Here is a 17,025-nt window from a genome sequence, read left to right on the forward strand (position 1 = left end):
ACACACATAGAGGTCAGTGTCTGGAACAGGCGGACGTGTCCAGTCTGTCTCTTGCATGTAGGCGCAGACATGCAAGAGACAATGCTTGCAATATGACAGGGACACTTGACCTGCCAGAGTCCAAACTGTTTGCCCTTGCTAAAGATACGGAAGCTCCCAACTTTTTTTTTTTTTGACTCTGTATTTCTTTTCCCGATGTTCTCTCTTTTCAGCCCGAAGTGACTTTATATCTTTTTATATATTTTTTTAAAGGCGTTCACTCAATATTCAAAGATTTGCTCCAGCTCAGCACGAATGAGTCTTTTCGGAGCCCTTGTATCAGGATCCAGTTCTCAGCCTTGACTCATGGAAATCTGTTTCATCGCGTCTGCTTTCTTACGGTTCAAACTCTCACATAAAAACATAATGATCCAAGCTGTTCCTGTTGTCTGCCGCGTCAGTCAAAGATTCTTTTTTTCCTGAATGTTCTAAGTCTCTCCGGCTTCCATCCTAAGAAAGTCTGGGATAATTATGGGAGTGAAAAGACTCACTATCAGAGCAGATTAACAACATCTCACTCGGCTGAACTCTGCACTCCCTTTTATCTCCTCAAACGCAGTAGAAGAGAAGACGAGTTACGCAACTCCCACCTTGGGGACCCAGCCGACTTTCCACCCGACTTCTGTCTGTCTCTGCATGTCTAGGGCGCCTGCGAGTCCTCTGCTATTTGATGTGCGTGTTTGAAGCAGCCATGCAAGTGGGGCAAAGAGGATGTTGTTCACAGCTCTTGCCGCTTTGCTCCGCTCCCTCGAGGAACAAATTTCAAAGCATGGCAAAGTTGGACCTTTCCTGGTTCTACATTTAACACCTTCTCAAACCGGAGTGCCACTGTGCTGGGTAGCTTTCTTCCCACCTTCCTCTTTTATCCTATTTCCAAGGACCGTCCTTTCATTAACAGACCTGCCCTCACACAATTCATTCAGCTAGACTGTGTCCTTAAAAAGAAATTATCGTCTGCTGCCATTATTTTTTTCCGCAGTGTCTAAAAGCTCCTTTAATGCACATGGATGCTAACTCTTTGTTTTACTGATTACATGTTATGTTTTCTACGCATTTGTTTGTTTGTTTGTTTGTGGGCAAGATTACACAAAAGAAACTGAACAGATTTCCACGGTTGGCTCATTGGTTGGTTCGTCAGCAGGATTATGAACAAACTACTAAATGGATTTCCACTAAACTGGGACACGGGTCAGGAAAGAACCCATTAAACTTTGGTGCGGATCTGGATCAGGGGGCAGATTGAATATGAAATTTTCAGTCATAGATCTTGATGATAAAAAGCAAACATGTTTAGGGAACTGATATTTAAGCGTGAGTGTAATTTGGTGAGTTTAAATTTGGTTTCATAAGGCATTGAGGCATGCGCTCTCTTAGTGCCATTCTTTAAAAAAAATATTTAATCATGTCAGCATGATGAAACTTTATACAATACATCAAACATAAAATTCTATATGCATCAAAAACACTAATTTGTTTTTACTATACTCATTAGCTGGAGGGAAATTTAAATGAACAACAAGTTGAACTTTGAGTTGATTACTCTCTGACAGATCGGGATAAAATCTTCACAAGAACATTCCTTGCTCTGGATTACTGGCTTCATTGTGTCTCAAATGACTACAACTCACACGTTTTCTGAGAAACCACAAACTGAATCAGTAGTCAGAGGAAACTAAAGAGGGAATTCTGTACAACTACTAATACTGTAAGAAGGCATTTATACCTTGGGCAAAATCTGGAAAAGAAAAGTCAAATGTGTGGCTTTTCTATGGATTAAAATAGCGCTGGGCATTAAACCAATATCAATAATTACAGCTATATAATTTTTAGCAATAGCAATATGACAAAGGTTCAATATATATGTCAATTTTTCGCTCATAAAGAAGAGTTTAAAACCACAACCTTCACTCTGGAGCTAAAATCAGTCTTTAAAATAAATAATGTGAAATTTATCATGACAATTATCGATATCCACTGATATGATTTATCTTATCTTGATATAATTTTTTGCCATATTGTCTAACCCTATTTGTAACAATATTTCAAGCAAGGGAAAGGTGTTCAACCCTGTCAAATCTCTCAACAGTCGAACTATATCAGGAAATAACAGGTGTCTCTGGAAAACATCGATCTGACAGCTGAAGCTGCTCTGTTACTTCTCTTTCATTACATATTTTATTTCATTTATTCTCAATTTATGTTTTGTAAATTTGTAAAAGCTTTTTTGTATTGCGTTTCATTGATTTTACAATTTCTTTTTTACTTTTGATTTGCCTTGTTATTGAAATGTCCCTTTTCTTTAGAATATCATTCATGCTTTTATTTATCATTTCCACAAGGAGGCTTTGCTCTGTCTGTTGTTCTTGATAAAAAATGAATACAATCAGATTTGTGCATATGCTACATGTGTCATTATCCTGTATACTGATACTGATGTGAGCTTACATTTTCTCCAATGCAACATTTGAGATGACTTGAGGGCTGCTGTTTGATATTTCATATCTGTTCATACTGCATTTTCATATCTGTAATGTTTAGATAGGACTCCATATTCCTCTCAGCAAGGGGTCAGAATGCAAGCTTATTGCATTTTCCTCTTTCAAACGGTGTGTAACTTCACAGCACTGGACCAAACAGAGCAGAAATTAGATTGTAAAACATTCCTCTCATGAATAGCTTGTTGGCATTTATTTCAAAGAGCATTTTTCATTAGTGGGACATTTTTTGTTGTTACTGTAGTTCCAAATATATGGAACGGACACAAAAAGCAACATAAAGCAGATGGAGCTGCATATGAAACCAAGATATTGCACGCTTTGATTTAAAGCACTATATACATATCAAAAGGTGCACATAGCCTTTCCAGTAATAGGAAGGGAAAAGATAAAGCAGGATGTAAATACAAATCTACATATATGATATGTGGGGGACATGAGAAAAGCTAATGTAACATGATGCGAGAGCTTCAGGAGTTAATAGGATGTGACAGCTCTGCCAATCTGAGGAAATTTTGTATTGTTTTGTAATTTTTGACCGCTGGATCGTATCCAAGGTGAAAATGTAAAGTCTGAAATTCAATGTTGCATATGACGGCAAAAAGGAGGACGTGAAACATTTTAAGACATCACTTTATTCCTGCTTCTGGGACAGTTTAGCTGATAGCTTGTGTACATGCACCTTTATTTCCTGCAGCTTAAATTCTGAGAACAAAGTCTGGAGAGTAATTGAATTTAAAGCTCCATGTTCATTTAGGAAAATGGGTTTATTCCCCCCCCCAAAGTTGCAAGTTATGGTTGTATAACCACAACGATGCAGCCAGTGCAAATTGGAAATCAGTAAAAAAATATCGGAAAAACTATGAAGTTTTACTGGATCCACTAAAAGTTAAATGAAACCCCAGAGACAAAGAGGTGGTAACACGCAGCTGTGCAGCATCTTCAGACTTTGACAACTGAGTCATCAGTGGATATAAAATTATAGTGTGTCACCTCTCATCTAAATTTGTCCCACCCTCATTACAGAAGGACATCTGCTGCTGCTCATGATGTGCAAGTCAAAACCTATGTAATAAAACACAGCTTTCAGAGAAGACCAAACTTCTCTAAGAAAAATTATTATTGATTTGCTTACAACACTACTGACTCATCACATATTATTTTAGTTTAAAGTGAATAATAATGCTATAGTGAAAACAGCCTTATTTCAGGGCAACACAGCTGATTTGATCACATGACAATTCAATTTGAGAACATAACTGACAAAAAACCACATGATGACCAACACAAAACACTTTTTGTAGTTTCTTTACACTGTACTAATGGCCTTTCACTCAATAATTAAAAAATAAATATCATATCCATTTTAAAGTGCATGATTTATTATAGTATTTTGTAAACCGGCTTTTTTCTCATGTGTAGAGGTGAAGGGATAGACAGACAGGCTAATGTTTTAATGAGCATTACTCGTGCACAAAGCTCAATCTTAAACAGATCACTAGTGGTCACTAATAAGCCGCTAATCTACGCTATGTGATCAGTAGGTGGCATATGGTGTTTGTCGGTCAGCCTGTCATCGGTGACAGTCAGGACACCAACAGCAGGGGGTTGAAATGGGTATCACTCTGGGTGCCTTCTCAACTTTATCCCAACTCTGCAGTTGGTATGCACTCGGTTAACTGACTTAGTGCCACTCACGAGCAGATCAGCGTGCTCACGGGTCAGTGTGTTACTGAGAGGACCATGGCTTTTTCCGCTGAGACCGACAAAGGCCAGGTGGACGTGGGGAGTTATAAAGGGGAAAGGTGGCCAAGTGGAGATGTTCTCTGTACCGGTGTAGTCCTGTAGGCCCTTTTCATTAGTGGCTACAAGCTGCTCTGCTGCACCAAGGCCTCTAACCCAGGTAAGCAAGTTTCTCTCCTTTGCCTCGAGATTTCTACTTTTTTTAATTTATGTACAATAACCCGGGTGAAAGTAAAGAGTAGCACAAGCGGGGTTCTTTAATTCAACCAATCGACTGTGCCAAGAAGCCGGGAATGCGCCCAAGAGGGATAGAGGAGTGGCGGGCCAGATAGAGCGCTCTGCCAATGATGTAATGCCTGGCACAGGTATATTGTTAAAGACACTGTTAAAATGATTCATTTTCAATCCAATAATCTGCAGAACACTATAAGATGTCCACTAAAGGTCTATATAGCTTCTAAATGACTGCTACATATATTTGTCCCCTTGAAACAAGGGCTGAACTTCAAATCCAGCAGAATGTCCATCAGACACAGGATTTCACTAATAACAATACTCAAATCTTGGACAGATCATTCCCACTTTAGAGCGCTAACTGCTAAGCTGGACAGCGAGCTGGGGACTGTCCTTAAAAATAAGGTCAGCAGGAGATAGAAGTGAAGCAGAAGTAGATCCATGTGAAGTAGCATGAAATATAACCTGGGATGGTTGATCCTAAAATGCTGTTTGTAGATATGAAGCTATAAGAGCCCAGCATCATAGAGAACAGACTTTTTGGGGGTCGGCCGAACAATGAAGAAGTATAATTACCACATCGTCCCATTGAAGCCTGGCTTGATGAACACATATAGGTCATCAAGGAGCATTTCAGAACTCATCCCTGTTCTTATTAGTACTTTCTTTTTTACCTGCTCAGACTCGCACAGCTTCACAAGATTTAGAGTTCGAGTCAGATACCATCCAGTGACTTTTCTACAGACCTTGTTTCACCGCAGTTTTTCATCCTGGCCTTTGATTTCCAATGAAAGAATAAATTATTCAGTTTTCAGCTCACTTCAAAGCCCTTATTTTGAGTTGGGGAATTGCTGCGTGCCGTCAGTGTTGTCTTTGTGCTATTATACTCTCAAGGCCTGGAGCTATGTGGTGGAATATCATAGCGAACACCGTCAAACGTCTATATCCAGAAATATAGGGGTCTTGTTATGCTTGAGTGTCATCAAGAAAGATCGGATCAAATTTAAACATCACTTCACCCCTCAACCAGCAGGCCCCGAGGAAATCACTATTAATAGATGGATTCGGCACAACTCTGTCTTTGAAACAAATATAAATATTTATATAAATAAGTGCCATTTCATGTGTGAACTTTCCTTATTTGTGCTCTGCCCTATAGGTCTCTGTCCTATGGCCAGGGTACCATGTGCGGTGTCCTTGATGCTGCTGCTTGTGCTCTACTCCCACGGGGTGTCATCAGCCCCCGCCCAGCACCTGTGTGGCTCCCACCTGGTGGACGCCCTCTACTTTGTGTGTGGGGAACGGGGTTTTTTCTTCAGTCCAAACCGACTCTACAAGCGGGATCTGGAACATCTGCTCGGTAAGCTTGTGTTAACTCTGGGAACAGTGGTGACTCTTTTTGTTTGACTTTTGAGAAAGAAGTTGTAATTGTCCCCTTGATGGTTGGAGTTTAGAAAAGAACAGCACGACATTCCCCCCCGAGACTTCAGGCTGGCTTTGTGTCTTCGCGGTCTCTGTGCACCATGTTCAAAGTTCAGTCTCTCCGTCTAATAAGAACGCCAATTTGGATGCTAGCTGGAGGAAAATGTAGAGGGACAGGATGCTGGAAACTTTACTGAACTAAAACTATGTATTTGTACAGACCATCATTAGTGTGCAAAGCCTCACTGCGGCCTCTTTTGAATTCAGTGGTAAAGCCAGACTTGTGGTTTCTCATTGTTGCTTTCAACGTCTATGATGTGACAAATCCAATAAACACAAATCTTGTGAAATCCCCAGTGAAAGTTATTCCCAAAATGCATTATTTGGATCTTGTGCCTCAAACACTCCTTTGATGTTTTGAAGTTAACTTCCAAGGTGTAAGTTATGACATGTCTCTGTTGGAGCTCCGTCATATCTCCTCTTGAAATGGATACCAACAAGACTAAACGGATTGCGGAGATCAGATGACATAGTCATTAAGTCTCCATTAAAGCGTGAACAGTCTGAATGGTAGGTTGAGGAATCGGAGGGGTTTGTGAAGCAGCAGCACGATTTAACACACAGCTAACTGCAAACTTTCTCCACTTCAAAGGGTTCCTGTCAAAAAGAGCCAGACAAGAGCACCAGCCGCGGAGGACTCTGTCTGGTCGCATTGAGCCCAAGGTGAAGAGAGGCATCGTGGAGCAATGCTGCCATAAGCCATGCAGCATTCACCACCTTGAAGGCTACTGCAACTGACTCGCCACTCCACGATGAGCAACATTCATAGCTTGTAAAAAAAAAAAAAAAAGTCCTGAAGTCAATTTCTGGCCCAATACTTGCTGGCTATGTCTTATCAAATGAAGGAAATAAAGCTTCATGACCCATAACCCAAGGCTCTTCTTTGCAAAGATGTGAATTGTGGGCTTGTAGCTGGTATATAGAGTGGGTGATAGATGGGCTGTCATAGCCCTGCTGTGCCACAACCTGCGGCTGCAGTCCTAGAGTGCACTCTACTGGCCGAGGACGGACATGGCCAAGAAGACCCAAGCAACCAAGGCTTTGTACACCATTTTTTTTCCTATATTTGGGAAGTGAATAAATCTCAGAAACACTTTGTTTAAGAAGAGTATTAAAATCTGTCTTTATTTACAAACAAGAAAGGTTAATAAAGAGCTACTCCACATCAAGTGGTTATTAGTTCTGTTGCTATAAGATTTCTAAAAAAAGAGATAAAAAGATAAAATTCCAAAATGCAGATTACAATTTTATGCCAACAATGCTTTTTCTAAGCACTACAGACTTCATCTATGTCCTCATTATTTTCACACACTGCTCCCATACTCACATTCCTTTTTAGAATCTAAACGGATAAATCCTCAGGCTCATTATGTAACAAACTGAGTACAAAAGGCTGTAATGCATCGACATGTGGGAATGCAGATAACACTCGTTAGGAGGTTGGTTAAGTATTCAAAAGTCCAAACCTTAGAAAATAAAACTTGTCAGACAATTAGTTCCCAGTTCTTGAGCTCCATTACGCAGAATGATTCCCTGACAAAACAAACAGAGAATTAGGCGAAATAAGATGAAGAGCATGAATAAAAATGATACTGAACTGTTTAGTCTGCTACTTGTCATATGGCCAAAGGTTCAGGGAATTGCAATGAGAGGTCAGCGTGCCGCTTACCTTCTTTAAGAGGTTCATTGGCTTCAGTATGCCTGTTCTCCTTGTCGTGTTGGAAAGCTTTGCAGGGATCAAACCTGCCAGGAGCACCGGGCAGCTTTGACTTCAGCTGCTCCAGATCACTCTTCTGCCGGCACACCTGGGAGCGGAGCTTAGACACCTCCTATGTAGAAACACATGTATACACACACAGTCAGGAAGAAGGGGGATAAAGTACATGTGCTTAAGCTGAGTGTGTGTGTGTGTGTGTGTGTGTGTGTGTGTGTGTGTGTGTGTGTGTGTGTGTGTGTGTGTGTGTGTGTGTGTGTGTGTGTGTGTGTGTGTGTGTGTGTGTGTGTGTGATAATGCTGCTCCCATATCCCGTGTTTTACCTTTTGAAGGGATATGTTCTCATCTTTCAGCTTCGTCACATGTTTGATCTTCTGCTTCTGGTTCTGGTGGCCCAGCAGGCGAGCGTACGCGTCAGACAATTTGTTCAACTCCTCCTGGTTTACCCCGTTCTCATTGAGCAGTGCATTTCGCTCTGCTGCAAATGCGTTGAGCTGCTCCTGAGGGCACATCAACATCATGGTTTTTTAACTTTGTCAGTAATTTTGGTTAAACTTGCATGAATTTATTGTTTTGACCACTTGGGGGCAGTGCAACAACCTGTGAACATAACACTGCTATAAAAAAAAAAAGGTGTTTGGAGTTGAAGTTCAGGTCACCTGACAAATGGCTACAAATGCTAGACCCCAACATATCTGGAAAAAAAATACAGTGACTGTATTTCAGGTAGCTCTTATCTTAGTTTGTTCTAGTTTTCCCTTTTTACAAGTTTGTTTTCAATTGGTTATATGATGCTATAGAAACAGGGTAAGATGTCATGATTGGTAGCTGAGATTGCCATGGGCTGGGCGGGTGTATCAGCAGGACCCCAATAACTGTGACTCCACACCATAATCACTACTGCGTGGATTCCAAATGCTTCCAAAATGTTGTCACCAGAACAAGATGGCTGCACCCGAAATCCAGGACATTATGGATATATTTTTGTATTTACTGTGGAAAGGGGAGATGTCGTCCTTCTTTATTTACAGTCATTGCTCTTCACCACGTTCAACAGCTTAGTGCCAAATTTGTTTGTCTGTTCTGTGCTGAGCTTATATTATATTGCACAGTGCATTTATCAGTTTGTTTTATGTGAACTGTGCTGGAGCTGGAGAGAAGTGAGTCTGATTCAAAACAGTGAAATTGTGTCTGGTCAAATGAAAAACATGAGCTGAAAGACACCAAAAAGCTCCTTATAGGTAAGTGGAATGGATTTAGGTTTTCATCACTATGCTTTCACATTACACTTGTTTTTCTGTAAAGAGATTTCACATGTTACTTAATTGATGTGGAAATGACTGACCTGGAAGGGCCTGACTTTTGCAAACAGCCCTTCGTATTGTTTCTTCCAGTGCTCTGTCTCTGATCTCGGGGAGCTTCGGAGAAAAGGAATGAAGAGTTTAAATCAGCAAATAATAAATAAACAAATAAAGATGAAAACAGACTCCATTTGCACCTGGCATTAAAATGTGTTTCGTATCCGCATTATATCTGGATATGATTTTTAGATTTAAAATGATCTTTAAAAGGGTCTCCAGTGTCCACAATGAGATCAAATTATTTCCACCCTCATAGTTATTGTATTTACAGATGCATGGAAAACCTGTGTTCAATGTGGTCACTTGGCGTCTCTAACCAGCTCTAGAGGTGGTTTGGCCAATCAGATTGAAAATCTGTCCACAATGCGTCTTGGGTGCATTTACACCTGTTCTTTCACATGGTCAAGCTCAACCCAACCACTCAAAACGTTTTTAATGCCAGGAGTTAAAGAGGTAACACACACACACACACCTCTTCTCTTGCACTTCAGTTATTTTTCTTTGTAGTTCCTGTCGCTGCTCCTCCATCTCCCACTGCAGTGTAACCTTCTCCTGAGAAAGTAATTCCACCTGCTCCTGCAGAGCCCGTCTGTCTTGTCGCTGTTCTTCCAGCTCGCACCGCAGGGCCTCCGTAACATATAATTGGGTCTGAGAGCTCACGTACTCTTGTTTGACATCATCTAGGCTAGACTGAAGCCGATTTCTGTCCTGCTCTGCCACGTTTAGTTGATTTTCAAGAACGAGCCTGGACTGCTCTTTGAGCTGAACTTGAGACAGAAGACTCTTCTCTTCCTTGTCTGCTCTCTCTAGCTCTGCCTGTAGTCTGAGCACTTCTGACCTGACCTGCTGGTGGTCTTTCCTTTCAACCTCCAGTGCTCCCATATTCTCCTGAAGGGCTGTCTGAGTTTTAGCTCCCTCTTCTCTTTCTCGTTGGAGCTGTTCCATTATTTCCTCTTTTGCCAGGCTGACCTCCTCAAGTAGTCTCTGTGCCTTTCCCTTCTCATTTTGGAGCCGAGTAACACTCTGACCTCTCTGTTCCTCGAGCTGCCCCAGAGCTTCTTCTCTCTCCTTTGTCTGCAGCTGTAGCTCCTGCTGCAGCTGACTGATCAGGTCTATATGGTTCGTCTCCATGGCCTTTATCGCCTCAGCTTTCTGTGCCAGCTGAGTCTGCACCTCCAGCAACATTCTATCCAGTCAAGGGAAAAAGAAACTTAAAAGGTGGAAAAGTGACACTTATTCCAACCCAGGCTGAAAGTGAATTTAAAGCTTACCTTGCACTCTCCACCCTGGCATTTTCTTCAACTAACTGTCTCTCCTCCAGCCCCTCCTTCACTCTCTTGATCTCCTCTTCCTTCTCTTTAACCACTTTGTCCATCTCCTCCTTCATCTTCTGGGTCACTCTCTCCACCTCCTCTTCTAGTTCCTTCTGTCTCTCCTCTTCTTCCCTCAGAGCAATTTTGGTGCTGAAAAGTAAGACAAGCGCTCTGAGAAAACGTACACACTGACAGAATCTTAAGCTAAATGCCAACACAAATCCCACTGATGTTCCACAAAGACTGACACTGGACTCGAGCGCTCACCTTTCAAGCTCTGTGACAATGTCTCCCATCTTGCTCAGTGAGTTTGTGTGCGCTTCCTGGAGTTGTCGCATTGCAGCTAAATGCTCCTCTTTCAAAGCTGCCACATCGTAGCTCTTACTAAAATTGGCAAGCAAACGTTTGATGTGTTAAAAGTAGGTCTGTGATTTTAACACCCAGTGTCATAGAGGCAACACATGTCATCATTCTTCTTCCTTTTTATTAAATTTTCTAATAGCTGATTGAGAGAAAATGATTGAATGAATGATTTAAATCATTTTAAAAAACAGATTTCTAAACAGGGTTTTGGCTTCATCTTAATATAATTAAATATGATTACACATAAACTCGAATCTGTAGTCATCAACTGGGAGTGAGTGTTGGATAAAAGCATTAGCAAGCAAGCAGAAGAGATCGTTAAAATTATTGGATAAATGGTTTCAATTAGCTAAAATGTATTAAAAATGATTGAAGGCAAAAAATAAGTAAAGCTAAATATAAAAAAAAACAAACAAGAAATGACATACTGAGCTAAAACTAATGGCTTAACAGCTGAAATGGTTAGTTCACAGTTATGGTTAAATAGTAGATACTGGCAGCTCCTGCCACTGCAGATGGTTGTAAAACAATTGCAAACTTTACCAGAATCTATTGACATCCCCTTATAATTAGTAGTGTTAAATAATCAATGTTCAGCAACATGTATGCAGCATGATGGTGATATCAGTGAAGAGAAATTGTTTGAGCTCGTCTGACAGGGCTGTGTGGGTTTGACTGACAAAAAAAAGGCCTGGGAACCTCTTGTCAAATAAACTCACAAATTCTGTTATGAAATCACAGTTAGTTGCAGCTGCACATCATACGTCTGCCAAACTCGGTTCAAATTTGACACAAGAGATTTGTAGAGTGTCAAGCCTGCTATTTTTTCTCTCCACCAGTCTCCGTCGTTCTGTACTTCGCTCTCTAATAACCCCCCCCCAAAACACGTTCCCCTCCATGTACCCTGGTTCCCCTCTTATTCCAAAGACGAGGTAGTGAGGTGACTTGCAAACTTTAAATTGCTCAGACACAGAAATAGACTGTGTCAAACCTATGATGGACTGCCAACCTGTCAATTATTTTTCTCTACATTAAACTTTGTGTATACTGGGACGGTTTCCCAGCTGCTCAAGACTCAAAATAGAAACATAGGCAGTCACAACAAAACCAAAAAGAAATATTGTATTGTAGGTGGAGTGAGCAAGACATCTTTTCTACAAGTATGCATTTCAAACTCCACCTGGATTCCTGAGCTGAAGCTATTTGGAGGACAAAGTTTCACCTTCACCGTTTCTTTTCTGTGAACAGTTATCAGTGCTCACCTCTCCTGCAGTGCCCTAGTATCACTCAGTTGTCTCTCCAGCTCACTGTTTTTGTCCTGCTGCTTCTGGAGGGCCTCCTGACTTTTCTCCGCCACCTCCTGCCTACTCTGCTCCTGCTCCTCCAAGATAGCAAGCTCTCCCAGCACCTCCTCCATCTCGTCCTTCAACTGTCTCAACCGCTCCTCCGACTCCTCCCGCTCCTGCTCCACCAGCACAGACAGCGAGTCTACAAGTGCCTGTGGAAAACAGGTAAGAGTAAGTTACAGATTTAGTGTCAGAGGGCACTAATTTAAAATCAATTTGCCACAGAAGAGAAACTGTATGTGTAACCTTTTCTTTTGTCAGTTCCTCAGTTAGAGCATCATGTTCCTGCAGAAGCTGAATTTGTCTCTTTTTCTCATCTCGTTTAAACTCCTGTAGCAAGTTGAGCTCAGTCTTTAACTCCTGCACCCTCCTCAGCCCCTCCTCCTGAGTCTTGCCTAAAATGAAACAACAAAATTCATACAATACATACACCACGACTGTAAATTCATTTTGGCAATTAAAATTAACACAGTAACGGGATCTAGGTGAACACACTTCTCTCTTCCTCCGAGTAGAGACACCGCTGTTCAAGGTGAGCCACTCTCTCATCCAGCTCCTTCTCCGTCCGTCTGAGCACCTCCCTCAGTCTGGCGAGCTCTGCCTCCTGCTGCCGAACTGTTGCTTGAGAGTCGTGAACTTCTTGGTTGGCCAGTTTCATTTGCTCCTCCATGTCGCCCACTGAATTTTGCGCAGACTTGAGCTCCTGCTCCTGGTTCTCCAGTCTCTTCTCCACCTCCCATAAAGCATCCTTTGACGCCTGCAGCTCTTGCTGGAATACCCGGGCCTCCTCCTCTTTATGTCTCAGCATATCCTGAGTGGTTTCAAGCTCAGTTGCACGCTGCTCCAGTTTGGTTTCTAGTTGCCTGTGGAGAAGTGACAAATAAGTGTGTCATGATGCACAGTTGGGATCTAACTTGCTTGGAGAAACCATTAGGTATTTGCTTACTTTACTTCCTCCAGATGAGAACCTGCGACAGTGTTCTCCTGTGTCTTTTCTTTAAGTATCAAGCGAAGATCCTATAAGCACACAAACAGATAAACGGTGTAATTCACAATAATTGTCCACTTTGGGATGATTTGCTCATATAGGCTTTAAAAAAAAAAACCTGGATCTGGTCATTTGCCGCATCCAGGTATCCCTGCAAGACTCGGACCTCCTCCCTCAACTCCCGTATCACAGCTGGAAAACAACACCGAATTGTGGGTAGTAATAAGCAAGCAATCCCCAAAACACAAGCAAGAATTATGTTTACTGTAACCTTTATTGCTCCTTTCAGACATGCACTGAACTCCAGATAACCTCTGGACATTCTCCAGACGGGCTGTATGTGAGAACGCAAATGTCCAAGCCTTCTAATAAAAAAAAAAAACGAAAATGTCCAAAAGACCCGATATGAGAATACAGCAGGAGATTCACTGCAAGCGAGTGGACACCAAATAAGAATACAAATGGCTTGTGTTGAAAAAGCAGTTTCATACACATAGAAGACACAGACAAAGATGTCAAGAGAGCTTTGATGTTGCCAGTGTTGATGGGCTGTCAACAAAAACACATGATCTCCGCAGCGAAATTGATACATTACGTCCTCTGTCTGCGGCACCACCCCTCACCTGAGCCACTCCGGAGACTCATGTGTTGGTGTGAACACGCCTGAGCAGAGAATCTTCCGCTGTGTTGCTCGCGTGTGAAAAGCAAACTTCAGATAAAGTCCGGACCTAATTCTGCAGACATTCTCTGGTGTTCATGTCTGACAATGGCTTTTACTCTTTGTACATCAAGGACAGTACTAGGGACGTATGTGCAACTTTATGTGAGGGATACTTGCAGAGAAATCTGGCAACTAATCTAAATAAATTGGAGTATGTTTTGTTTTTTTACCGTGATTGGTCAATTTGAATAGTGTCAAAGGAAAACATACCAACAGAACTCACCATGTAACCTAGCATTCTCAGTCTCCAGCTCTTCATTTAGGACTTTTGTTACATGATGGAGATCCTCTATAAAAAAAAAAGAAGCCTTAATTAGTAAATCTACTCATTTGTCTCTCTGGTAGAACTATGTGTACACGATTCTTACCCAGGTCTTTGTTTCTGTCCTTTAGAGCTGTAACAGTAGCCCTGACAGCTGACAGGTCAGTTTCCAGCACCATCAGTTGACCCTTAGTGTTAATCTGCAGGACACTTAGCTCCTGGAAACACAAACAGATACAGTTTACATCAGCTCAGAGCAAAGCAGATTAATATTTACGTGTGAATAAATAATGAATTCAGTATTTTGCTGAATAATGAAGGGAGAACAGGAACACAAGGCATACCTCGCTTTTCACATCCAGAGTGTTCCTGGCCTCCATCAAATCCATTGTTAGTGAATTTATTGTTTTTTTTGTAGTATCAGCAGAAACCTAAAAAACATGTACTTGGTCACAGTTTTTGTGGGACACTGTTGAGAAATACTAGAAATTATTTTAGAACCCCAGACGGGATTTCTGAATACATTCGATCCCCCAAAAAATAACCTTGTTCTTTAGAAACTCATTGATTTTCTTGAGCTCAGCTCGCTGTCTTTCGAGCGTAGTAACACTGGCAGAGAGGCCCGTCTTCTCCCTGACCATGGCCAGCAGCTTGGCCTCCACCTTCTTAAGGTCGTCCTCCAGGGCCAGCAGCCTGCGGTCCTGCTCGCCTCGCTGCTGAATCAGGGACCTGATCTGTGAGGATGCAAAGGGTTCGACAGTGTAAACATCTGCTGATCTGGCAGGGACCAGTCATCGTTCATACACCACATATCAATAATAGTAACCAATAAACACAGGAGGATGAAATGCACCTCTTTCTCCAGGAGCTTCTGCTGTTTCCGCTCCAAGGAGAAGCCGTTCTTCTCTTTCTTCACACTTGACGCTTCAGACTGAGATTTGACAAGACGTAAAGATGGATGATTTCATAACGGAAGCATCAGCATGAGTGATAAATGAGTGGTGTCACTATACGTGGAAGTTACAGAAAACTTACAAGACCATCCACCGACATAGTCCTGCGAAAAGGGGACAGGAGGTGACTTCTGGAAGGCGAAGGCGGTGGCAGGAGAGCCCCAGGGACTGCAGACACGAACAATGAAAACACAAGGGAGCAGAGCATTGTGGGTCAGATGATACTGTGTTCATTCAGTTTTTCTTCACTTGTTGAATTGTGCTCATTGGATGCACCCACCCGCCTTTAGAGGTCTGAACCGATCCGATTTCTCGAAAGACGCAGCTCCCTTCAAGTCCCCGGGTTTAATCTCATAGGACCCCGGCGCAGGAGCACAACCTTCGGCCACAACAAGCACAATGTTAGTCGAGTTAGCGTCAAACAAACACCAATGTCACTTCCTGCTTCTTTGACATATCTAACCAACGTTAGCTTGTTGTTTTTGTAGGTCTTTCACTGAGGTAACGATGAGGATATCAGTCTGTAAGGTTAGCAGCTGTAGTAACAGTAACAGCAGCTAACATGAGCTACTTCTCCTGACGGAGGATAGTTAGCCAACATGCTACTAGCTGCTAGTTTCTTGACGGTACTTACCTACGTGCTCGTTGAACCTCTTCAACGGGGCTCTGGAAAAAGACATGTTAAAGCCCTTGTGTGTTTTAATGCAAGTTTGAAATAAACGGACAATTCCTCGTCTGTCACTCCCAACAGACGCTTCGCCGCTGAAATTTCAAAATAACGTCCTACGTACGTTTACGTGCGTGTGGCCAATAGGCGTCCAGGATTCTGTCTCTTGTGACGCCGTCCCGCCTCCAACTACGTCATCTCGTAGTATTCAGATTTTCAGTCAGACCCACAGACCTGACAAGGAAATAATATGTATTTGGGTTTATTAGTTAATTTATATATATATTATATTAATAATATATTTAAATGTATCTGGGTTTATTAGTTAATTTATATATATATATTATATTAATAATAGATTTAAATGTATCTGGGTTTATTAGTTAATCATTTATATAAATTATATTAATAATAGATTTAAATGTATCTGGGTTTATTAGTTAATTTATATATATATATATTATATTAATAATATATTTAAATGTATCTGGGTTTATTAGTTAATCATTTATATAAATTATATTAATAATAGATTTAAATGTATCTGGGTTTGTTAGTATATCATTTCCTAGGAATCTGACAATTTAAGTCTCTACAATTCCAGGTATGAAACTCCGGATAATATTAATTCCCTTCTATTTCATTATCATTGTTTTTATCATTTGACTTATATTTTTAAAATTTTTAAACTTTTATAAAGATCAAGACCTAAATAAAGATGTTACAGAATTTAGGCCAGGCATGAGAAGAAATTAGATTTTTGTTTTTCATTTTTCAGAATAAATTTGAAATGAGAAAAAAGTAGAAATGTCAAGAATAATGTCAAACTGACAGAAGAGCATGATGGCCAGGTCTAAACTTTTTTTTTCTTATGCCTGGCCCTAAAACTCTTCTGTACATGTGTGTGATATATCACCTTTTAAAATTCCATCATGCTGTTGAACCCCCCCCAGAAATATCAGCAACATGTTGTCCTCAGTGGCCGTGTGTGTAAGTGACAGCGAGTCCACAAATCGTTCCCACTAATTCAGTTATTAGAAGAACCTGAAGAGACAAGTCTGTTGACAACTTTAATACTGCACTTAAAGGTCGAACCCACTGAAAACCAATACCGTAAATACAACTTCATTTTTTTCAGTTAAACATTTTTTTTTTATTTCTTGGAAATACAACATCATTTCAAATCCTTTGCAGGACCATTGTTGTACATGTTATACTTATTTCTCTGTAATTTTTTTTGTACTTGAAAACATGGTCACTTGTACAACAATATCATAAACAAAGCCTCATGTCACAAATGGAGCCATTGATGACAATAAATTACACTTGCCATGCTAAGGTTTT

The 17,025-nt window shown here is 41.1% G+C and overlaps 2 protein-coding genes across 2 annotated transcripts; one reads left to right on the forward strand and one right to left on the reverse strand.

The window, feature by feature from the left end:
• Positions 1 to 4,319: 4,319 nt before the first annotated feature.
• insb (preproinsulin b) lies at positions 4,320 to 6,731 on the forward strand. Its single transcript, XM_034598066.1, has 3 exons — positions 4,320 to 4,437; positions 5,671 to 5,871; positions 6,586 to 6,731. The coding sequence occupies exons 2-3, from the start codon at positions 5,682 to 5,684 to the stop codon at positions 6,729 to 6,731; spliced, it is 336 nt and encodes a 111-aa protein (XP_034453957.1). The 5' UTR covers positions 4,320 to 4,437; positions 5,671 to 5,681.
• A 366-nt stretch (positions 6,732 to 7,097) lies between these two features.
• hmmr (hyaluronan-mediated motility receptor (RHAMM)) lies at positions 7,098 to 15,823 on the reverse strand. The gene is made up of 20 exons (XM_034598624.1): positions 15,649 to 15,823; positions 15,295 to 15,393; positions 15,097 to 15,182; positions 14,915 to 14,992; positions 14,607 to 14,795; positions 14,406 to 14,492; positions 14,168 to 14,279; positions 14,023 to 14,088; positions 13,197 to 13,270; positions 13,037 to 13,107; positions 12,586 to 12,953; positions 12,337 to 12,485; positions 12,007 to 12,242; positions 10,649 to 10,765; positions 10,340 to 10,531; positions 9,541 to 10,254; positions 9,053 to 9,125; positions 8,031 to 8,207; positions 7,663 to 7,822; positions 7,098 to 7,526 (listed from the first exon to the last, which is right to left on the reverse strand). Exons 1-20 carry the CDS (start codon positions 15,692 to 15,694, stop codon positions 7,510 to 7,512), a joined length of 3,111 nt encoding a protein of 1,036 aa, XP_034454515.1. The 5' UTR covers positions 15,695 to 15,823; the 3' UTR covers positions 7,098 to 7,509.
• Positions 15,824 to 17,025: the final 1,202 nt, after the last annotated feature.

This window comes from Hippoglossus hippoglossus, chromosome 10 (genome assembly GCF_009819705.1).
Source record: "Hippoglossus hippoglossus isolate fHipHip1 chromosome 10, fHipHip1.pri, whole genome shotgun sequence".
NCBI lineage: Eukaryota > Metazoa > Chordata > Actinopteri > Pleuronectiformes > Pleuronectidae > Hippoglossus > Hippoglossus hippoglossus.